Source organism: Hyperoodon ampullatus, assembly GCF_949752795.1.
Source record: "Hyperoodon ampullatus genome assembly, chromosome: 1".
Lineage (NCBI taxonomy): Eukaryota > Metazoa > Chordata > Mammalia > Artiodactyla > Ziphiidae > Hyperoodon > Hyperoodon ampullatus.
In genome coordinates, this window is record NC_136914.1 from 57420501 (window position 1) to 57446306 (window position 25806).

General features: G+C 37.4%; 1 protein-coding gene across 1 annotated transcript in view; it reads right to left on the reverse strand.

Annotated features, from left to right (window-relative positions):
- The window catches only part of CTNNA3 (catenin alpha 3), a gene marked incomplete at both ends in the record, with an annotated part of 1638358 nt that overhangs the window by 1462476 nt on the left and 150076 nt on the right, over nt 1-25806 (reverse strand). Inside the window, 3 exon segments of the mRNA XM_079710492.1 lie at nt 22466-22513; nt 22516-22575; nt 22577-22582. Coding sequence (XP_079566618.1) covers nt 22466-22513; nt 22516-22575; nt 22577-22582 — 114 coding nt within the window.

Consider the following 25806-nt stretch of genomic DNA (forward strand, 5'->3'; position numbering starts at 1 on the left):
CCCCGTGAGCCACAATTACTGAGCCTGTGCGTCTGGAGCCTGTGCTCCGCAACAAGAGAGGCCGCGACAGTGAGAGGCCCGCGCACCGCGATGAGGAGTGCCCCCCACTTGCCACAACTAGAGAAAACCCTCGCACAGAAACGAAGATCCAACACAGCCATAAATAAATAAATAAAATTAAAAAAACAAAAAGAAATCCTCTACTCCAGTCACTTCATATTACAAGACCAGAAAGAAGGAAGCTTGCCCAAGGTCTATGGCCAGTATGCAGCACAGCTAGTGCAAAATACCTATAGTGCTTTTAGGATTATTTTACACCACATGAGGGATTCTAGGGCAGAAGCAAGCTCTTTTCTGGCTATAGGAATTAGGGTATCAATGTGCAATTTCTAGAAGTGAAAAAGAGGTTCTAACAGTAATGACTCTTAACAGAGTAGGAGTAGAGGAAAGGGGTCCACTGATGAAAGAGGATCGTTAGAGGGTTATGACTCCTTGGTAGTAAAAGCTCCTATGCAAACTCCAGTAGGAATTGCAGAAGCAGCATCAGCCATCATGCTTATCTGTTCATAAGTGTGGGACTGCTTATGCTGTATCCTAAGGTATAAGGGAAAACATTTCCAGGGAAACATTTCTAAGGGAAATGTAAGGGAAAATGTGTCCAGAGCTTCACCTAGGAATTCAGGCTTCTGGGAACAGCCACCAATATTTACACTCACAGACCAGGGTCCTTCTCCATCCCCAAAAACATAGATTCTTTCTCATTTTGTTTCCTCTAACAAAACTTTTTCTTCAACTCCCTAGAAGTTGGTGGTAAAAGAAAGTACACACCATGGCAACAGCATCAAACAACAGTTTTAAGAAGGTGATGCCTAAAACAGAACAAATTTGTGAAAAGGGGCTACCACTATTAAATACATAAATTGAGCACCATGTCTATTTTAACCACATATTGAATATTCAATATATATCTAAAATAGTGCTATCACTAGAAACTCACTATCTTTCCTGTAGTATGCTCATTATTTTCACCCGAATAATAGAATCCTTTCCCACAATTAGTATGAGTCTGGAGGAAATTATAATGGTCTATGGTGGAACATCCCATGTAATGAGGAGCTGGCAAGAGGATGCAGATCCAAGATTGATGCATTCACATTGTGTTTGAATATCAGGCTTTGCATTGGTGGAGGGGTCGGGGATAGGAAAATATCAATGTCTCATTTCTACCCTTGTGGTCAGCCACCACTGGCAGCTTTTGCAGAAAAGTGAACACACGAAAATTAATTTAAGCTTCTCTCTCAAATAGGCTGTTTTCATCTTTTTAAGCTAAGGTACTGCATTTTTTCTTTGATGAATGTTTTATAAGTCTTCTCTATTTTCTCTCCTGCATAGTAATGCTTCTATTGGAAATGAATATGAGTTAGAATTCATGACTGGCTGTGACATGTCCTGAAAACTATTTTCACTACCTCAGATCATAAACTGTACATGTCTCATGTTCGTGGAGCAAAAGCAAAATGTCTTCATCACTTTTTAAAATTACTATGTAAGTAAATTACTCCTTTGACATATGCCTTAAGATTATCTTTTCATCTGTTGGCAAAGATAAAACGCCTTAACTTTTCCTTTACTTTACAAAGATTTAACCCTATTTCATATACCCCCATCTTTGAAACTGATGACTCTGCATTCCAACCAAGCATGCTCCAAAGTCAAAGGTCTCACATATTCCTTCTCTCTCCAGAAGTACTATATATCAACTTTCATTTTTATGACTCTCTTTACCTATCCTCACATTCTTACAATTTCTCATAAATTCTTTCTCCTTCTTTGCATTTTCATAATTCCCTCATCTTGCCCCAGCAACAAGATTAAGGCATATGAGTGCCCCTTCCTTCATACCAATATTCTTTAAATAGGTATTCAACATTTGTTTATATACTTAACACTGCCTAGGAGAAGGGCAAAGAATGCAGGCAGTACTTCCCCATAACTTTGTTTTATTCTGACTGATGAATTAGAGGTAAGCTTAAACTTTAACTTCTGGACATAGGGCCACTGGTTGAACCTGAACTCAAATGAGCTGATGTTATTCCCAGGACACAGTCCATGGAAGAAAAAAAAAACAAAACAGTGTTGTAATTGACTAATACTTGTAGTATGTCAAATGTGATATACACATTGCTTAAATTTGCCCAAGAGATTTTTGGTAGTTGATAATCTCCATTTCTATCTATCTATCTCAAAAAAGGATTCACTACAATTAACAGAAACTACTTGAGAGGTTTTCAAGACATATAGATTATTATTGCAAAGGGAAAAAACATAAATAAGATAGATTACTTACTTTTTCATTTTTATTACTTTTCTTTCTAGGATGGTAATGTGTTTTAAGATTTTTTCATGTATTTATTTTTGCTGCTGAGGGTCTTGAGACTTCTTTTGGCATCCTTTTGATTACAGGGAGTACAAAAAAAGTGTTTTTAAAAAAATAAAAGGCCATTTAGTTTTCAATACAAATTTCATTATGGAGATGATATTAATCATAGTAGAAGATACTAACCAAAAAATAGAACAAAAAGAAATGAAAATATATTGTGTCCAGGTTAGAAGATCTCTGAGAAAAGACAACTCAAAATCCCCCAATGCTATACAGTAAACTACTAAGGTAATAACGTCCTCTCATGTGAACATCCAGGCCTATTGTATGTCATATGATTTGTGAGTTGGTGGTGTGTGAAGCTGGCATTAAAAGCAAGATCAGGGGCTTCCCTGGTGGCGCAGTGGTTGAGAGTCCGCCTGCCGATGCAGGGGACGCGGGTTCGTGCCCCGGTCCGGGAGGATCCCACATGCCGCGGAGCGGCTGGGCCCGTGAGCCATGCCGCCGAGCCTGTGCGTCCAGAGCCTGTGCTCTGCTGCAGGAGAGGCCACAACAGTGAGAGGCCCACGTACCACAAAAAAAAAAAAAGCAAGATCAGTGAGAAATTTAGATTAAATGTGCTGAATTTATAGAATTTATACCACTTAGATACCTAAAATTGTCAGGCATTCTGTCTCACTAAAAGTTGCTGGGGAAAAAGGCAAGTTCTTCCTAGAACAGCAATTCTCAAGCTACAGTCTAGGAACAAGCACTTTTCTGAACATTTGGCTTGGTAGGGTAGAATGAACATACTATAGAGGGAAATATCCCAAGGGGATATTGCAAGAACATTGATATATTAGGTTATTTCTCTTTTTCAGTGAGTCTTCAGAGCAGGACATTTGGAGAACCGCTGACCATAAAAATTATATTCCAAGATCTTAGAAGGACATCCTAAGTATCTGCCTTATGTTCCTATCATTGATGCTCCCCAAACCCACTATTCCTGACCTACTTATCATGTAGTCTATGAAAAAAATGGGATAACAATAATGGGGTAAAGAAAAATGGAAAGTTGTCAATGTGGTATACAAGTTACATTTTTCAATTTGGCATTTAATTATATGGCCATAATTAGGACAGCCTCATTATTTACAGTTTTCTGAATCACCTAAAAGGAATAAATAGAGAAGCAAAAAAGTTTACAAAGAGTGACTACAAAAGAGGCACTGAAGGTTACTCTAAAATTTCAGCAGAGTAAGAAATCATTAAACGATTTGTTTCCCATTCTCTATTCCTCTTTGGGCTCTATTTGGTGCAAGTCTTGCCTAGTCAGTACACCTCAGCAATATACCATTAATCTAGTACTCATATCATTGAATATTCTGTTTTAAAACATCCATATACTCCTTTAAACATCCAGCAAGACAATCAACATGATGAGTTAGGATATGGCTAGTCCTAGAAAGAGAAGCTTTGGCTAACATTTATTTTCTCACATAAGAAATATGAGTTCACAGAAGAAGAAGCCTGGGTGGCCACACTGAGGTCAACTATGCCACTGACCAGCCTCCAGAAAAAACATTACCCTGTTTTCAATCACAGCTTTCCAAAGAATAGTGTAATAATTGCATGACTTCCTTGATAAATCAAGAGAAGCTCAGATTCAATTCAGATTCAATGTACCATATCCCTGGGGGAACAACAGCAAAAAGCAGTGAGGTCAGCACTGCTCTGTTACAGATTTGGGGATTGCATCAAACATACCTAGGCTATTTCTACCACTGCTACTGCTTAACCCTGTGATGAATATGTTCTTTTGGGACTTGGTATCCACTGCCACCCTCTTTCATCCCTATCACAAGAGCTGCACAGCTCCTTGCCCTCCTTTATCACAGAAGCAACAAAGCTAAAATCTACACTTCCCCATTACCAGTCAGCTAGAATATCCTATATGCAAACAGGATCTGCCAATGAGGTGCATGCTTGAGATTCAGAAAGCAAGAAGGGAGATAGAAGCCATCTTCTCACTGTGTTGGTACTGGCAAGGAAAGTTGGTGGGTCATGTTTGCAGCAACCCGGTGCCTCATTATACTTCCAGATGCCAATGTTGTGGGTGTGAAAGGAAGCTGTTGTAACATAGTAGTTGGTGGTAGCAGCTTCATGACCTCTGGATCTCAGCTCTGGATATCAGCTCTGAATATCAGTTTCAGAAACAGCCCCTCTGACTTCCACTGTCCCAGCCATTCCTGCAGGTTTTGTAACCACCTACATCTCTCTATTCCCTTGATTCCTACTGAATGTATAATACCTAGAGTGGTTACTATTTCCTGCACTGAACACTCATTGATAGATGCCTTCTCCAGCTCTACTTTTTCAGTAGGAAGTGCTGTAAATCAGTGTTACCATTCAATGTTCAGGTAATCGATATCCTCAGTCAACTAACACTCACTCCCAAATGCTTACTTATGTTAAACATACTCACAGTGATCTGAATTCATAAGTATTTTTCATATTACTTAAGGGCACATTATTAAACAGGAATGGAAGAAGAATGGCACCACAAATTTGCATATTTCTCTTCAAGAGAATTTAGAATGAAGCAGAAATTTTAGTCTCATACAAAATCTCAGGGCAGGACTCTGATTGGCTCAACTTGGATCTGGTATCTGGTATGCATCCCTGGACCAATCTATTGTGGATAGAATGAAACTCATACAGCAAAATATTGCTTTATTCTCATAAATGTGTTTATAATAACTTCTCAAATTTTAATGTCTTAAGGATCTATAGTAATATAGCATTAATTGCTGATACTGTATCATTTTTCTAATATAAGCATTTGAAGCAATAAATCTTTCTCTAATAATGCTTTTTAAAAATACAAATAGATAGGGACTTCCCTGGTGGCGCAGTGGTTAAGAATCTGCCTGCCAATGCGGGGGACATGGGTTCGAGCCCTGGTCTGGGAAGATCCCACATGCTGCAGAGCAAATAAGCCTGTGAGCCACAACTACTGAGCTCATATGCCACAACTACTAAAGCCCACGTGCCTAGAGCCCATGCTCAGCAACAAAGAGAAGCCGCTGCAATGAGAAGCCCGCGCACCACAACGAAGAGTAGCCCCCACTCACCGCAACTAGAGAAAGCCCGCGCGAGCAACAAAGACCCAACACAGTCAAAAATAAATAATAAATAAATAAAATTACAAATAGATAAAATAATAGTACACGTGGCATATAAATCTTGAAAATGTCTCAAATCTTGTTACTCATACTTTGACTCAGCCCAATTGTGAAAACCTCTCCAACATGAAGCCTTCTCCAGTCCTACCTTCCCTTTCTACATCCTTCTACCCCTTGCTCATGCTCCTCACTTAGCTTCTATGATTCCACAGGTCTATCTCTGAAACAAGCTTCCTCTAATCCCCTCTACTTCAGTTCATCCTCCTTATCACCATCAAATGCATCTTTCTGAAACACTGTGTTACATATGCCACTTTCCCACTCAAAATCCTTCCAGTGCTTTCTATTATCTAAAAATGAAACTCTACCTTGTCATTTAAAACATTCTATAATCTGGCTCCCACTGATTTTCCCATTTTATATCTCTTGTCTTCTATATATATCATCCCATAAACTGATGCACTCATTGTTGCACTTGAATCATCTTTCTTTCCTTATTCACATCCGTAGCTTTTCCTCACTAGAGTAGCCTTTCTTTCCCCATCTTCTTTACCAATTTAAATTCTTCATGTTGTTCTACGTCCAGAGAACAAAATAAGTTAACTTCTAAATAAAAAGTTCCTTGATCCCTTTAGTCTCCAGTATTTACCTCTCCTGTGACTCTGAAAATAAAAGTTACTGTATATATCACTCCTAAGGCCCCTGTCCCATACTGTTTACTCACATAATTTGTGCTGTTGTTGTTGTTGCTGCTGCTGCTGCTGCTACTACTGGTATTGTTTTATAGGAGTAGCAGACAGACTGTATGTTTCTTGAAAGTAGGGCTGATCTCAGACCTCTTTGAACTTCCCAGCCAACCTTCCAGGGTACTTTGTACATTCACTGACTATAGAGTTCAATAAGGCTAAAAGACAAGCAGGTGTCTATGTAGCCCTCTTTGTAGTAAGTGCCTTTTAGCAATTTGCAGGCCTTTTAACACAAAAGGGTTTGAAATGATCCTATGAAGAAAAGGAAGGGCACTTTGTCCCCAAGAGAGAACTCCAGGGAATGATTATTCAGGATGTGTATATCTCTGGACTTTTGTTCTGTTCCCCTTTTACCTAGAGCCCTCTATGTAAACCATTTCCATAATACCTATCAAAAGTGTAGGTAAGAAATTTTTTTAAAGTACAGATCATTCAGGATTGCTCCTTCTTAGAAGCTTCAAGGGGAAAATGTTTGATGGGGAAGAAACTGTAATAAATGCTTAAAAGATTTCTAATGTTTTGTGAATGCAATTGCCTTCATTTCTGCTGTCTCTCATAACCACAGGTGGGTAATTGAGAGTTAGCATCAATTCTATCAGGTGCCATGGAAGCACTCAGTTTCAAGCTAGAAAGATCCAATGACATTTTGCATCATTTTAAATAATAATGCCTTATGTATGTGGGATCATTATAAACAGAAACTTTTGATATTTTAGGGACTACTCTGGTGGTGCAGTGGTTAAGAATCCGCCTGCCAGTGTAGGGGACACAGGTTCGAGCCCTGGTCCGGGAAGATCCCACATGCCATGGATCAACTAAGCCCGTGCGCCACAACTACTGAGCCCATGCGCCACAACTACTGAGCCCATGCACCACAACTACTGAAGCCTGTGCACCTAGAGCCCATGTTCCGCAACAAGAGAAGCCACCACAATGAGAAGCCTGTACACTGCAACGAAGCATAGCCCCCACTCGCTGCAACTAGAAAAAGCCCACGCACAGCAATGAAGGCCCAACACAGCCAAAAATAAATAAGTAAATAAATAAATTTATTTTAAAAAGGAAACTTTTGGTATTTTTAAAAGGTTGCATTCTATTTAGAAAGGAATCCTTTTATATATAGAATTTTTAAGTAGTTATATTACTCTCATTCTCCAGCCTAAAAACATAAGAACTTTTCAACTTTACTCAACACGAGTATCAGCTATAATACTCTCATGCAATAGAATGATGGTTTCAAGGTTGTCCTCCCCGAGTATTTAACAGTTTGTATTTCAGATTGTAGATGGGAAAAGAAAAGTAAAAGAGGGTGAAAGAATGAGAGTACAATCAGTTTTCCTAGTAAAGTTTCTTTCCTAAAACACAGCTATCTGTAAGACCAGGATCTACTTAGCTTATACATCAAATTATGATGCCTGTTGTTAAACAGTGAAAATCCAAAACAAACAAACAAATAAATAATAGAGGTTTTAAGTAAACAGCGCATTTCAGAAAGGCTTGATAGCTTTCAGGGAAAGATTTACCATAAAACAATTATCCTTGATACTACTGTATGCCCTTGTCCCCAGCTTTGGTTATAACTCACCCTGGAGGTCAACTCAGCACCCTGGGGAGAAAACTACTGCCCATCAGGAAAATAAATAACAGGAAAATAAAACATATAGGAGACTGTTCTTTTTATTTGGAGGTGAAAAACAGTCTCTCTACTGCACATACACAGACATTAATAATAACCACATGAATATAAAGCATTTATTTATTTTTTCCCTATATCAAAAGACTGCCATTTATCCTGTCAACTGAGAACAATTCCTCTCCTCCTAAAGTCATATTTTTGTTTCAATTTAGATATTATTTTCACCTGTATGGTTTTTTCTCTATAGAATTTCTACAGGTTTGTTGTCTACCTGTCAGGTTACTTTTCACAATATAATTTCAGTTCGCATCGAAAATTTTGTATATGTGTCCAAAGAAGAACTGAGATATTCTGAAGTTAATTGCACTCAATTATCAAATGTTTCTTGGATCTAAAGACATCCTAATATGCATCACAATTTGTTTCTGCCATAACACATTTTTTCTTCTCATCTGTGCAATGCTGTTTTTTCTAATTATACGGGATGCGTTATTAATGGTATCTCTTAGGGGAAGTATGCCCAGATTCCTTTTTAAAATGTAAGCATCTAAATATGCTCAAAGTTGTGTCACAGAACAATGAACTAGAGTTAGAAAAGAACACAACAAAAGTTTTCGGGGGCAATTAACCCAGCAATAGCTTTATATTCTTAGCCAACTAATCAAATATAATGGTGAAGTGTAAATATTATAGTATAACAAATTGTTTTCTCCTCTTACTACTTAATTATAATTGTTTCATTCTGGAAAAGTTTTGGTGTTGCCATTGCTTTTAGGATAATCAGATATGCAAAGCCAAAAACTAGGATATATTTTTCTCACTAAGAGGAATTTCAAATTTGGCAGTACATTCATGTGTGAACAATTCCAAAGAAGATTGCAAGAGTAAAATGTGAGTTTGTCTATCTCTACAGAGGGAGAAAATTAGCTTAAGGGGAAAGGAAAGTAGAGAAATATCACAAACTTAGAGATGTAAGCCAATGTTTGACAATCTAAATATTGTCTGTCAGTAGCCAGTATATACACATAAAATTGTTTCTGAAGTATCACAATAGTTTCTTGTCTTCCCAGATTTCTATCACTTTCCTACTGGTTTCTTACCATAACTTAAAGATCTGACTTTAATCTACACTGCTTTAAATGATCTTAGTCATATTATAGCGAAAATCCACAATAAAAAATAATAATGAGTGGGTGCTCCCTAATTTAAATGTAGAATTATGAGGGAGCAGATTGGAAAGCAAAAGGCATACTGAACAAAAAGAAAAATGTTGAACTGGAGTCAAATCTCATAACAATCACATTTAAAAATTTCAGAGAGAAAGCTACCTTAATCGCTAAAAGTCTGCAGTCTGCTCATGCTTAATTAAGTTTTTGACTATACATTACTATCTTGGTAAACCAAACATTGACAGAATCTCCCATCCTTTTCCCATAGTCCTTCATAATTTTCCCTACTTTTAGACTTTGTTTTCTATTAGAATTTCATACCATTTAAATATTGCTTTTTAAAATTCCTTCATTATATATTCCCTATGCATCATTTCATACAGCCCCTACAACTAAAATAATCATCTGATTCCCATTTATTGAACATTTTAAATAACCTTTTTATTTAACATTTTATGGAAATGCCTTTAAAAACATGAGCTCTGTAGTTGCTTCACTGGGTTGTACTGTGCATAACCACATGACATTAAGTTTCTTAACCTTTCTGGGCCATGATTTGTTCTAAAATTGAGTAATATTTTTACCTACCTCATTAAAATATTTTGATAATCAAATGAGTTAATACACGTAGAACTCATGTTAGTACATTCAAAAAATACATAGAAAACTGACATGGATTATGAACTCAGTAAATTTTATAGCTATAAAACTCCACCTTTCTTAACAGAGTAGGAAATATAATTTTTAAAATTAAAGAATTGTTTTAAATATGTGTACCACCATCACAGATATATAACTATATATATTGAGCCAAAGAGAGTTAAGAAATAAGTCTATCAGAAATTGAACAAATTTTACATGGCACATTCTGCCCTGCCATAACTCAGAATTGTGGCTGAGATGCAGCTCAGGCCCCCTTGCTTTCCACTTCTACTGTTTAGAAGCAGATAGTACAGTGGCCACAACATGAAATAAGCTGAATTTATTTCTGCATCCCTGAATCACCAGGCGGAGGAAAGTTGTCCAGCAAGCAGGAACACACATTGGATTGTTCGATAAGCCAGGAAACAACATCTATTGTGAGCCCCCCACCGAAATGAGGGGGTTTCTTTGTCACAAAGGTAATTGATACCTTAATTAAAACAACCCATTTTTCTTATTTCTTTTCATTTCCTTTGATGAAAACTTGTGTTGGTATAAGGAAGCTTAATCACACTGCTCTGAGGCTGATGGTTGTATCTTCCATCTACTGTCAGAGGTAGCTGGGAAAAAAGGAAAGGTTGGAAAAGTGTACCTGGGACAAATACTAATTGGTTCTGAACATTTCATGAGCTGAAAACTCTTACTATGAAATCTTTTCTGGTCCCTTAAACCTTTAAAGAGCACTGCATAAAAAAAATTATGAGAGCAGAAGGTATTAAAAAAAGATACATAGTGCTATTCATTATATCCTAAAATCATTCTGATTTCCTGATTTTTCTCCGTACTTTTAAGTTTCTTTCTACATCCTAACATCCCTCAAAATATGTGAAATTTTAAAAAATGGAAATTCAAGGATTTCTCATGAAGGACATTTTAGTCCCTCTAAAGTTCAAATCAATTTAATCCTTTGTGAAGCTCCTGCATTCACTCTCTGAGGAACATACATATGTTTAAGAACCTTTTTTAAATCAATTTTTCAAAGTCACTCCAGTCTTTCAGGTAAATACATAGTTTAGTTGATTTTTTAAAGGCACAAAGCACATTAGGTACCTGAAAGATCACTTGGAGCTGGTCCAGGTACACAAACTGCTTTAAACAAATGATGTTACCTTACCCAACATACTAGAACTGTGTTATCTAGCAAGCTTGCTACACACACACAGAGCAATAAGAGTATAGCTATTACCTAACTGGTCTCATCATCTGGTCCTTCCTGGATGTAAGAGAAGTACCATTCAATAGTCTGGTAATAGACCAAACCAAATATCTGTTACTTTAAAACAGGATTTCTCAACTCCAGCACTATTGACATTTTGGACCAGATAATTCTTTGTTGTCAGGGGCTATCTTCACATTGCAGGATGTTTCCAGCATCCTCTACCCACTAGATGCCAGTCACACACACCCCCTCCTCTCACCACAGTAAAACAACCAAAAATGTGTCTAAACATTGCTAAATGTCCACTGGAGGGCAAACTGCCCCTGGTTGAAAACTACTGCGTAAGCAAGAAGTTTTTATTCCTCTTAGAAGATCAGAACATACTAAGAGTGTACTAAGCTCACAGAGCAAGCATCCATTATGAAGCTAAATCTGCATTTCAATGGCTTAAACTTCTGCTGGAGCAATGGTGCTAGACTGTAGTCTATAGTTTTAACTCTGGATTTAGTAATTCCTCCCCAACCACAAATTTCCCATTTGAAAATTCTATTACATGAAAATTTAATTCTATTTAACTCTTCAACAACTGAAAAAAAAATTGGATTCCTCTAACCAGAGTAGCAAATCCCTCTTGTTGAGAATAATAAGAAAAAGAGGGAACTGGGGTTTAAAACAAGAAGAGAAGCAAAGGAAAAGGAAAAACGAGTAGTTATTGCATCCATGCCTTCATCTTCCCAAAGGAAGATGAAGCAATGTAAATCTTGGCCTTAATTTTGTATGCTTTTGTCTCCTTGAGGAGGAAGATATATTATTTAGTCAAAATATTTATTATGTGCTGATTAAGGACCAGACACTATTCTAGGGTCTTTCTACAAAGAGAATGAGAATGTTTGCTACAAGTATAAAATGACAGTCAATGTCAGATACATAGACCAATAATGAAAACCACCGTTCTTTTGTCTCCTGAAAACTCTTTGTTAAGACAAGGTAGCAAATCTGTGTCCCTCTTGAATCAAATTCCACCACAAAAACTATATCCTTATAATTAGAATATTTTTCCAAAATCACCATTTAACAATTCAATGATTGGTTATTTACTGGTTGTTAGGCACCTTGGCAGATGTGTGAAAGGTACACTTCATGGATTTGTTAGGGAACTGTTGACCCACCTTGGCCAGGCCCGCTTGCCTGCGTTGTCTCACAACAGGAGATCCCGAAAAGGAACATGGTGCTGTCGCCAAAAACTAACCAGGAGGATTCAAGAGGGGACAAAAGAAGGAGGAGACGACCAACCTCCCAGAGCCCTTTTCGTTGGAATCCATCTTGGCTGAGAGATGCTCGTGCCACCAGGAAAGACCCTGAGTCAGACTATGGGCCAAGCAAGATGACTGGCCAGAGACAACCCAGAAACTAACCCCATTACCATAAAACCTGAGACTGTGAGCCATGTGGCAGAGCAGTTCTCCTGGGTTCCCTTACCCTGCTGCTCTCCATCTGGGTGCCCCTTCCCAATAAAGTCTCTTGCTTTGTCAGCATGTGTGTCTCCTCGGACAATTCACTTCCGAGTGTTAGACAACAACCCACTCTCAAGTCTCAGAAGGGGCCCCCCCTTCCTACAACAGATTCACTCACCAGGAAACGCTCACATTTTTGAGGGAGGTTTGATTTACAGCCTACATTCCAGTCATACTAAACTACTTATGGTTCCTAGACCTGCCCTTCTATTTCATATCTCTGTGCTTTTGCACTTATATTAATCAGTATATATTAGAATTATGTTTTCCCCCTTCTCTGCCTGTCCTGTCCCATCCACCTTTCAAAATGTGACTGAAGAGCCACCTTCTGTAAAACCCTTCATGACCTTTTCCCTAAATGAGATTGATCAGGTCCTCCTTTGTTCCACTTTTATACCTGTATATATGTTTACTCAATTTTCACAAGGAAAATATTGAAGCAAAGAAATGAAAGGTAGCTGTAGTGAAAAAGAGGGGCCCTGGGCCAAGGTAATGACCACAAGATTGTATTCATTACATCCAAAATGCATATCTTTCCCATGTTTTATGAAATACCCAGAAACAATGTCACATTTGTTATATGAAGCTTATTTGAAATTGAGACTCAGATGGCAAGCTGGCCTACAAAATTAAAACTCTCTAGTGACTGTGTTGACTCATGTAAGTCATGGCAAGAGCACCCAAGTCAAGTGGCAGAGGTACAGTGGAATCTAGACCTGGTTGTGATAGAAATTAATCCCTATTTCATTTTCTCATCATTGGCTTTTCATTTTCTACTAGTAACAGGTGTTAATATCCCCTTAGAACAGTAGTATGTGTCTTCACTGCAGCATTTCCAGTTAGAAGCAGAGGCTAATGACAGACCTAGCCAAGCCCACAATCTACAGAAAAGGCCCAGCTTTCATCTGAATCCACTCAGAAAAGCTCTCTTTCAAATAAAGCAACTAGAAGTGTCTTCCTTTGAAGGCCAGCTGTCATCATTTGATAAGAAACACTTCTTTGTTGATTTTCTTTTCTTTCACCAAGACTAGTATTTTCCCCTGCAGGTATATCAGTAATGCCATACCTTCTGCATTTTAAAAATCCCAAATTAGAATCCTGTTATATAATAAAGCTGCTAAAAAGCAACTCAAACCTAAGGGAATTTTAAAAGGCAAGTCACAACCAAAGCTGTGAAGTCAAAGGTGTCAATTTATGTGGCACCTACACAACTGGATGGGCTATCAGAAGCAGTCTACTCCAAATTCATTCACCTGTTCTCTTTGTGGGACCTCCCAAGCCCTGGGAACAAGGGTCTCCTTTAACCAGAAATATACATACGTTCTCTGGATAAAGCTGAAGTTTGTGTCCCTAAGCAAAGTCTTTTTGCAGATGTCTCCTCATATCTGAGGTGGATGTCACACTGCTTATCTGGATACTGATCTTCACTCCCTTGCTTTACCATATGGGTTCATGAGCCCCTGCCCTTCCCCAAGCCTTAATTCCAGTGGACCTTCTGGTTCCTGAGAGTCAGCTAAACGCTTAACCACTACTCTTGCTTTACTATGTATTCCTAATTTCTGTATTCTTGCTTGATTTCTTATCTGTGACTTATTTTAACAGCTAGTATTTGTATATGTGTTCAGTTTCTGCTTCCCTCACGTATTTTGTAGGTCCTTGTATCCCCCAAGTTTAACTACTATGAGCCTCAATTTTCTCATTTGTAAGATGAGGAAAATAATAATATTACTGTAGTTAGAACAAGGATTAAAAAAATAATAAGTGATTAGCACAAACTGAGATAGTGAAAGCTGCTAGTTAATTGCTAACTGCATCCAAGCATACATACACCTGGATAACAGAGTTTTAGCTTCTCATTTTGCTCTGCATTCATAGAAGTAGATAATAGCCATTTTCCACAATAAGAAAGGAAAATTCCTTTTTTATGCATGAAGAATTATGGAGCCCCTTCTCACCCTTCCCTTCTGAAGGTTAAGTAAATTCAATTTCTGTCCAGTGACTCATGTTTTCTCACCATTTAGTCATTTTTTCTACTTTCTTCCATTTATGTTCCCCAACCTTAATTTGGCAAAAAAGAATACAAACTTCCAATAATGTTGGTGCCAAATTTAAAAAGCACTTACTAAAACCTATCCTTCCAGTTGATTACCTGGAGCCCCCAGTCATGATATAGCCCCTACCAATGTCCCAGGCAGCACACCTCATTCTGGATAAGGCTTCAGAGGAATCGAGATGCTTCTGACCGCACTAAGCTCTGAATCGCTGCTCTAGCACATGGATGGTGGAAAAAAGAGCAGGAACAAGGAAGCCTGCAGGAAGTGTCAGTTTTCTGTCTGTAGTTCAGTTAAGAGCTAAATAAAATTGACCATCCTAAGCATGATGATTATGGTTTGACAGTAAGACAGCTTCCTCAGCAAAACTCTCTCCTCCACTGGCTGCACAGTTTCCTGACCATCCCAGCACCACCTGCTGTGCTTTCATTAAGCCTTTGCTAGCTGAGAGGCAGCCAGCCTCTAGGCCAAGAAACCCATGGAAGAGTGAATTTGGGTGTCTTCTCTTGGCTTCTGGCCAAGCTGCCCAAGTCAATAGTCACTGAAACATAAAGGTGGCTGCCTCCACCAAAGTTAGGTGATAAAGGGAGAAAGGAATGTAAAATCTCCAGTCAATCAAGGACTACTTTCAGGGAAAGTGGGCCATTTGTGTTTAAGGTCTAAAAATAAACCACCTCATACACTGGGTGGTTACCCATGGAGGAAAAGAGGATGCACTCAGAGGAGCTGGAGTTGTAACCTAGATCTCTGGGAACATAACTACAGCTAGTGGGAAGAGCTGTGCACATAACTGATAAAGAGTCCAGCAGGCAACCTCATTCATGTGGGAGGAGCAGAATCCTGAGTCCTATTCCTGAGAGAAGAGCAGAGACTAGCAATCCCATATCCCTAGCCAAGGTAGTGATGACCCACAGCTTCAGTTCTGGCCATCCTAGCTATCACAGCATGTCTTTTGGGAAGACACGAGAGTGTTCAGACTTGCTGCTATTAGAACTCTGAGGATGAGGGGGCTCTAAACTCTGAAGACAGACATGAGGGTACCTCTAGGAATCCAAGGCTTGGGACAGACAGAGGAGGGCATCCTGCTCACATTAACAATTTAGTGGGGATTAGTGCATCTGAGTATGTCTGTGAGGGAGGCAGAGGTTGGTAAATTAGAAATACAGATCTTTGTCAAGTTTCTAAGTTGGTGATTCCCAGGCAACAAGAGACAGTATGGGGTCATAAAATGTGCTGGGAGGAAAGGAAGAGAAAGACAAGAAATAAATAAGTAAAAATGTGGATAAAATAGTACAGGGGTACAAGAATGGTATTCAGAAAAATAAGGGAATATTAACTTTTAAAAACAAGAAATGAAGACATTGAAAAGAAATAAATAGCTCTCTAAAAGGCTGTATGGGGGACTTCCCTGGTGGTCCAGTGGTTAAGAATCCACCTTCCAATGCAGGGATGTGGGTTTGATCCCTGGTCAGGGAACTCAGATCCCACATGCCATGGGGCAACTGAGCCTGTGTGCCACAACTAGAGAGCCCGCATGCCGCAACTACTGAGCCTGCGCACTCTGGATGCCGCACACCACAATTCAAGAGAGGCCCGCGCACCACAAAGAAGAGCTTGCATGCCGCAGTGAAGACCCCACGTGCCGCAACTAAGACCCGATGTAGCCAAATAGATAGATAGATAGATAGATAGATAGATAGATAGATAGATATTTTTAAAAATAAAAGGCTGTATGGGCCAGAGATTGCTTGAATCAGCTGATCTCTTACTGTATTTTATTCTTTTTCCCTAACATGTATCACTACAGCAAGTAGTACATAGGCAGCAAACCAAACTAAATTCACTTTATAAAACAATTATCTTCATATCTCTGTTAGTATATCTGTTACAGATTGCCCTGGAAGTCTTTTTTATATACCTAAGATTTAGCTTTCACTTGCAGTAAATTATTCAAATGCAATTCAAAGTGAAATACATTTTTAATTACTAAAATACATTTTAAGGTTCAATGCTGATTATAAGTGAATAATTTCTCCCACTCCTCACCCAGCAACCTCTGCAATTGCCATCCATATGAGCAAATTAGTCTTTTTGGTTGAGAAAAATGAACCATTAGTCCTCAACCTAAGTTGCAACTTGTCATTCTGTATCTGAGCATTTATTCACTGGAAGCTTATGTGGCACGTGATTTTTGCTCTTTTGACAAGAACCAAACATTTAAGTATGGAAAGAGGCCAAGAAGAGCACCTTGGCTCACCTCAGGGGCTTAGATAAGTATCCGGACAAAATCAATATCATGAAAATGAAATGCTAAATTGTTTTAAAACTGCTTAGCTCTCACTATTGCACCTAGTACTTAGCTACTCTTCTTGAAGAAAAAACTCATCACAGATATCTTTAGCATAAAAGTACCAATCTTGAGGTAATTTTATTCTCATGTATTTTTCCACTGATCATAAATTCTGAAGACCCTAATTTGCTTTCTATCACCTATGTCCTAATCTGAATTTGTCCAAGAGTGAAACTGGTGCTAATTCTTACCTCTTCTCTACCTTTCTTAATGGTAAGCACCACATTTGTTTTATAACTTGATGCTGTTGAACAATTTATGTATTCAAACAGAAATGTCACAACATTTATTGAAGAATATCTCAAATTATTTTTTTCAAAGAAAAAAAATAAATTATGTTACTGGGAAATAAATGGGAACATTGTTTTTCAATCCTTTTAAACATTTATGATCAAAATATGAATAGCTAAGGTAATGGCAGCCACATTAAGTCCAAATCTCCCAGCACACTCTCCAAAAAAATAATTAAAAAGCAAATAAAACTACAGGCATACCTCACAGGTATTGTGGGTTCATTTCCAGACCACTGCAATAAAATTAATATCGCAATAAAGTGAGTCACAAATTTTTTGGTTTCCTAGTTCATATAAAAGTTATGTTTGTGCTCTATTGTAGTCTATTAAGTGTGCAATAGCATTATGTCTAAAAAAGCAATGTGTATACCTTAATTTAAAAATACTTTATTGCTAAAAATGCTAACCATCATCTGAGTCTTTGAGTCCTAGTAGTAACATCAAAGATCACCAATCACACGTCATCATAACAAATATAATAATGATGAAATGGTTTGAAATATTGTGAGAATTACCAAAATGTGATAAACATGAAGTGAGCAAATGCTATTGGAAAAATAGCACTGATAGACTTGCTTGATGCAAGCTTGCCACAAACCTTCAATCTGTAAAAAACTCAACATCTGAGAAGAGCAATAAAGCAAAGCACGATATAATAAGGTATGTCTATACGCAAAACCTATTCTCTTCAACAAAACTAAAAAAGAGAGAACAACCTAAATTTCAAATTACTTGTAAATAGAAAATTAACACCAAATCCCAGCTTGCATTCCTCACAATCCTGATACAAGACTTCCTGGATAGCAAGGACAGTCTGGGGAAGAAAACTGCACTGAAAATTGAAGAGAGAACCCAGCTGTGATATTTACAATTGATCTAAAAGATCAAGAGAAATTCCACCCTAATTGCAAAAATACTGAAAAAAAGTCCTGGTAGATCAGAGCCAGCTAGAGGGAAGAAGCAGTGTCCCGGACTCTAGGAGGCAGTCTTAGAAAGGCCTTGGGGGAGAAGAGGGTAAAAAGGAATGGAGAGACACACTCTGAAAACTGCACAGTGAACATAACAAAAAATTAAAAAGGAAAATTCAGGATCCTGCCACACAAAAGAATATTTTTAAAACTGAAGGATTAATAATCCTTCACCCACCACTCCTTCTGAAAAAAGTCATCCAGGAAATAATCTATACTTTACAACCTTGACAGAAGAGCTTGAACTAGGAATCTTGAAAACCATCCCAAATTATTACAGAATGCAGAGGCTCAAGCAATCTACAAGCATAAAAAACTAATACAACAAGAAAATGGAAATAAGAACCAAAACAATTCAGTTGATGAAAATATCCCCCCAAAACAACAGTGAAGCAAAAGAAAATGATAACACAATACACCAAACTGAATTAAATAGCCTCAGAAGATTATGAAGGCTTCCCACCCCCAGCAAAGGAAAAACAAAGAGAGAATGAGATACATACAGAACTATGCAATTACTTGTGCACTTGACAACTAGACATTAAAATGTTAAAACCAACTTTGTCCCTGGCACTGTTCTAGGTGTTGGGGAATAGAGAGAAAAGAATTTTCTCTGTGACTTCAAGGAGCTTATTATATAGTGAAAGGAGACAGAAAAATAAACAAAGTACACTATGACAAGTGATGTGATAAAAGTATGCATGGAATGCTTTCAAGACAGCGTAAAGTGGCATCTACTCCAAATTAGGAGCAGTCAAATCTGCAACTTGAAGTATAAGTAAGAGCCAGGCCAGGAGACTCTGGGAAGAAAATAATCATGCAGACGTAATGGCATATGCAAAGGCATGAAGCCAGAGGAAATGTGATATATTCGAAGAGCAATAAATATTCCAATATGGCTTAAAACAAGGCTCTTATTGGAAGATGATGGGTCTTAAATGCCTTATAAAATTTCAATTTTCTTCTAAAGGCAATGGAGAACTACAGAAGGATTTTACATGAGGACATGCTCAGATTTGCATTTTTTAATAATATTTCTAGCAACAATATATAAGCTGAATTAGAAAGGGGTGAAACTGAATGCAAGAAAATCAATTAGCAGGTATTTGCTAAAGTAGGAAATACAAGTGGAAAGAAGGCACAGGGATGGAGGGCAAGATGAGATAATAGTTTTTGATATGTTGAGCTGGAAAAGCCCATTAAGTAACCAGATAAAGTCTGGATTGTAGAGAAATATTTGGGGTAGAAATGAAGATATGGGAATCATCTAATCATCAGATTAGAGGCAGTTATTTAGTCTATGGGTATACATGAGATGATTTTATAGGGTATACAGAGGGTATAGAAAAAATGAAAAATGAGGAGGAAGGAAAAGCAAAAGTAGTCATGTTCTGGGAAACATCAACATTTACCCAGAAAGGATCTGACAAATAGGAAGAAATTTTGAAAGAAAAAAAGAAAGAAAGAAAATTAAGATTTATAGAAAGGAAGGCCAGTTAGTGTTAAGCCCCTTATAGAAGTTAAGTTAAAAGGTCTGAAAAATGTCAGTTGGATCAGTGATCATAATAAGAACAGTGTTGGTGCAATTAAAGGGCAGAAACCAGATTACTGAGACGTAAAAGATAAATTGGAGGTTAAAAAAAAGGTATTATATACCTTGTCCAGGGAATACACAAAAATGTTAATAACATATTGCCCTAAATCTGAATGCAGTTTGAAGATCCTTGAAGAAATAAAAATGCTTGTGCTTTCTGAAGGTAGCTTACTGAGAAAAGAAGGGCCTTCCAGACCACACTTCTTTGGTCTCCTATTTTCTGAAGCCTCACCTAGGCCAACCCATGAAAAAAAAAAATCATGAAGGGAATATTTATAACATAGCTTTATATTGAGTTTGATTTTATAGGCTTCACACCTATTTGGAAAAAACCTATATTTATATTACCTGTTTTTTTTTATTTTCATGGTCAATTTGGGGATTTTTATGGTATCTGATACTTAATAAGACAACACCAGTTAATACTAATTAGCTACAGGAAATATTCAATTCCCTCACTTCTGTCCAAGAACTGATGTAGTTAGTAAGCAGGTTAGCTCACCTAAAATCTTTCAGAAACTTTGCTCTGAGGAATAGAAGAGAGAGAGGACTGTTACTGGAGAGGATACTGCTTTGAATGAAGGTTGCCAATGTAGTTGCTGTTTGGACCAAACTTTAACAGGTTAATACGCTAGGGAGGAAAAATGAGTAAGAAAGTTGAAACTAAAGAGAAAACAGGCATTCTTAGTGGAGCAAGGTCCTCAGAGAACTGAAGGAAATAGATCCAGAACACTGGATTTTTCTGGGACACAAGAGGAAACTAAGTGTAAGGAAAGGAGGTTTGTGACATTGGGATCTTAAAACAGTTACTGAAAGCCAACTATCCAAGCTAGGTGAAATGCTTCACAAAATCAAACTGTATTTCACTGAAGTAGAGAAGTGAGTTGTTTTCGTAATTGCTTTATGATTTTAAAGATGCTAATAATTAGAGCTGTTTAACTCAGTACAACATTCCTCTAGATGACAACATTGTGTCACTGCACTATTTTGGCTAAACTCCCACTGGTTTAATTTCAGAAACATCCTTTGAATAAAATGCTAAGTTAAAAAGAAGTAGCATCCCATGATTTCTTTAAAATAATTCAACTAATTTCAAAGGCATGATCCCTGGAAAAGATTTCTAAGGTTCCTTTTATAGGCTTGGCCATAAAGGAAGGGTACATTAGAAAAGACAGCAGCAGCTACCTAACCACCCAGATTTTAAGAGTACTTTTCTTTATACAATAAATATGTTTGTAAGAAGTTCTTTAAAAGTTGAATTTGTATTGTGAAGGCCGTTTAGACCTGGAAAACCTGCTTCTGCCACTTACTGTTTGTGTGTTCTAGAAAAAGTTACTAAATAAGTTACTTTCTTGCAATTTTCTTAAACTTGTCCATTTCATTTGGCCTGATTTGGGTGTCTCAGAGAGCCAGCCCAACCTATCAAGATGAACCAAGAATTGCCTCTTCTATGAAATGTAATATTAATACCTGTTGTGCAGCACCCATCTGTTGTCAAACGTCACAGACTGATGGAGTAATGTGCAGGATAGTTTTATTCCTTCACTGGCTAAGTACACCAAAGAGTAGGGTTGCCAGATTCAGCAAACACTCGCAGTCAAATTTCAATTTCCAACAAATAATGAATAGTTTTTTTAGGATAAGTAGGTCCCAATATTCAGGACATACTAGAAAACTATTTGTCATTTATCTAAAATTCAAATTTAACAGGACATATATTTTATCTGAATTGATATCTCATCTCCCAGCTGGCTATGGCCGAAGTGGAATACAAAACTAAAGTAAATGATAATGCCTCTGGTGCTACACACATACACACACACACACACACACACACACACACACACACACACTTACCCCCATCTAAATCCCCGCTGCATTTCCAAACATAATAATGTTCCCTCATTCAGTTCTGGATTTGGAACTTTATAACAAATACAAATTTCACAGACATGAACATGAAGGTGCAAAAATGTAACTTTGGTTTTTTTTTCAGCTTTATTGAAGTATAATTGACAAATTTTTCTATAATAAAGTTAATTTTGTTTTACTCCAAGCCCTGTTTTGCTTAGGGCAGAAATTTCATTTAATCCCTTTCAAGTAAACTCAGCCCATTTCAGTAATTTCTCAGTCTGCTGAGTTTTATAATTCAATCACATTCAGGTTAAATTGCTCTTTCAGATTTTTCTCCTGATTCCTCCTCCCTGGGGATGAGTCTAAGCCACAGAAGGGTTCATTCAGCTGCCAACACAGGACAGTTGGGAAGACAGCCATCTATCTGGATCTGCCTTGGTCCTTCACAGGCCTCCTGTTCCTGATGCAACTCTGCCCACCTGGTCTTCAGCACTGGGCAGCACTCACTCATATGGCAACTGGACAGTCTGTAGCTCACTCAGTTCTCCCTGCATCCTGTGGCACTGGTGATAACCTGAGGTCAGCTACACCCTCCCTCACCCATCCTTCTTCTATCTGCTTCCCTTGTTGCCTCCATGTGACCAAGCTCCCTGACTCCCTCTCTTAGATGAACCCTGCTCCACACTCTGGTCCCAAGGAAATTATCTGATGTCCTTCCACACTAATTCAGAATTGAAAAAAACTTCTGGCTGACAACATGGCAGAAAACACTCACTCTGCCTTGAGATCTCCAGAAACCTGTCTACTCTCAGGTTAGATCTGTGATTCACTGGTCATCTCAGATGTCCCAAACTTCAATGGAATCTGTTATTTCATGTCTCCCACACTGGCGAAATGGGAGAGTAGCGCAGATAGTGGTAGGAGACAGGAACAAAAACAATGTCTAGGCTTGTCCTACTCCCATCCAATTCTCCTCCTTCTCCCCAGCTTGGGGGGTGTTTCCTAGGGTGGCAGGAAAGAGGGGAAAAGACAACCTCTTTATGACTACTTTCCTCTCCTTAAAAGATATCAAGAATTTGCAAATTTTTATTATGTAGTCCTTATTTGAAACTTCCCTCCAGTATGGGTAGTCCAGGAGTGAAAATTTTAAAAAGTATATAATTAATTTCTCAAAGTAAAATTATGCCCACAATCTTGCATTTTGCTTCCAAGAAAGTGCCCCCAATTCCATATTACCTTGAACTCTAAAATTTCCATATCAATCTCCCTTCTTAATATTCCTTTATCAGTTACCATGTGCCCTCTAGACCACTGGTTCCCCTTATGGCTACAATGTGCTCATCCACACCTCTCCTTGTTAAACAGTGTGCCTTTTGAACTCCCTCCAGACAATCCCACTGCCTGCATATTAAGCATTAGAAGTTCCATTTTAGTCTTTTTCAGAAGGAATTGGGAAAGGATGGAGGGAGTAGGGACTAGGACCAACAGGCCTGGGACATTAGCAAAATATAACCTGTTTTCAACCATCATTAAAAGGCACAGGTCATAACCTTATAATAAGATTCCCATCACATGGTAATTGTAAGATTAGGTAAGCTAAAAAACTAACCTGTGTAGTAGACATTCCCGCAGCTTCAGAGATGGGAAATCTTTATTCCTATAGAGTGTCAAATAGGCAGTTTCTCCTAACATTCCAACCTTTCTGTCAATAATCTATAAATGAACAGTTATGTGCACTAGAAGTCCCCTGTTATTTTGTGAATAATTATCACCTATTTTTTTAATTAAAGTAAAATGTTGCATAGTATGTTTCTTACATCAGAACACCCTAGTAGAAAATGTTTACATAAGGCTCGGAAGAGTCTATCCTCTTTCCATAAACTCACTTTCTTTATAATTCTATTATTTCTTTACAACTCTTTCTAGTAGAAAATGGTTTCCATGCATAAAGAACACAGTTTTTATCTTGCTAGGTGACAGACTCATATATGCCTTTTTATTTTCAACAGACTAGCCTCACACACTGGTGGAGCTTTTATTCATGAATATATGGCTTGTGTTAGTGCTTAGGAGGAAGAAAAATTTAAAAAAATAGTAAAGTACTTTCTGCCTTAATTGAAGCCAAGTTCCAGGTTTTTATATGATTTAATATATTATCTCATTATTTAATGCATTTGCTTTAAAAAAAAAATCCAAGCTTCCCAAATCACTGCATAATAATTTTGAGTTTCCTTTTCAGCAGGAAGTTCTTACCCCCTGTTGTTTATTCCAGCCCTGGCCTAAAAGAACCTTTTGTAAAGCCAATTTTTAGAGTATGGTTGAGTTAAGGAGAATATTTATTTAAGTGGCTAGGTATGAAATGAGTTATTGTTTTGAGAATGTTTATCTGTTATGAAAAAAATTTTAATTGCTTATACATGATGCAATGAAATGAATTCTTAGCACCGTCCTAATTCCATCAATTTTGGAATACAGTTCACAATCAGATGTAGCAAATAAGAAATGTGGATGATAATTTTCATTATTAATAATAAGCTATATATTATTCCCAGTGTCTATAATTCCTCTGATACACACATTATTTTCAGAGGACTCATAGAGACTAATCATTTCACCTTCAACATGCAATATGTCAATCTTAACTATTTTTTATTATTCTAGAGTGTTAATGCTCTTTTCAATTTATTAGTCTTCAAAATAAATGTTTTAATCCCAAATTTCACAAAAATAATGTTATCACTCTCATCTACCTATCCTAAAAATACTCATAATTATCCATGCTCTTCAGTATCACCAAAAGTTTTTTTAGTCTACTCCAAGATCTTAGATTGTGTTCATTGACCTCAGGTCTCATACAGAACCAGATGCAGAAATACCTTAAAAATGTAGAATGATAACATCTATTCCACTTATACAAACATTCTGGAAAATTCTCATCTTCAATTTTTTTCATATTTATATCCTAGTGACATTAAGAACTTACTAATTTTCTATAGCAGCAATGTGCACAAATGGTTCTTACATCAAGGGTAAGAAATAAACCATTCCAAACCCTGTTGAAACTACAGAGTAACAAATGTATCAAGATATTCTCTATATCTGCAGAACCAGATGTTTGGAGCACAAGAAAATGTACAGCCTTTGATACAAGTCTCTCATGAGCACCACATGTTCACAAGTGCTAACTTATCATACATTACTTAATACAGAATCTAATTTGCTTCCTTCCCTTCATAAACACCCTACTGCTGGTATACTTTTATTTTCTCTTTCAGGGATCCAATTCTAGCCCATTATTTTAGCATTAAAAAAAGGTCAAATACCTTAAGTATCTTAAGCCAGGAATCATGTACTCCCTGTTTTCAAGAAAAAACGTTTCTTGAAAGATTTCAAAGCTATTCCAAAAGACAATTTCTTTTAAGTTCAAAACAAAGTGCAGGTACACTTAGTTCATTTACTTCAGCTTGGTCTTTAGATTTAATGTTTCCCATGTCCTAAAGTAAAGTAAACATCATTCCCCAGTTGTCATTTTGAACTTAAGTGTGTTTACTCTTACTATATAATATAGACATGTTTTTGTTAGAGTGAGCGAGAGGCAAGCTAAAAGTTTCTATCCACTTTTTCTCAATAAATGCACACGCTGCTTGCCAAAAATTTTCTTTATTCACATGATACAGTATCACACCCCCAGGACTTGCTGCTCTGATCCAAAATGAGAAGTGGTGCCTTAATCCTGAAAATATGAGCTTTGAACTTAGACTCAAAAACTGACAAAAAAGCCCCAAAGCTTGGAGATTTTCCAAAGTAATTTACCACATTTCATTTCTCTAAATTCACAGATGATGATTATCAAAATTGTCAAAAGTATCCTAACTATTCTTAATGACTCTAACATTGAAGCCGGGGAAATGACCTAAACTCAATTAACTTTAGTTTTACAAATATAAATTTAAGATGAAGACATAATGTATAACTATCTGCAATGAAACATTTGGTGGACCATTCATTCTGCACCAATGAAAGTACCAAGAGAGGCTTCAGTAACTCCCAATGTTTGGGTGGAGAGCTTAGCACAATAGAGATAAACACCAATATCTAAATCATAATGAGGAAATACTATAACTTCTTCACTAAGCAAAAAGTAAGTTTACAACAAAATATGTAAGTTAAATTCAGAGCACAAAAAAGGTCCTCAAAATAATGAAAACAGTTTAATCCCCTAATCT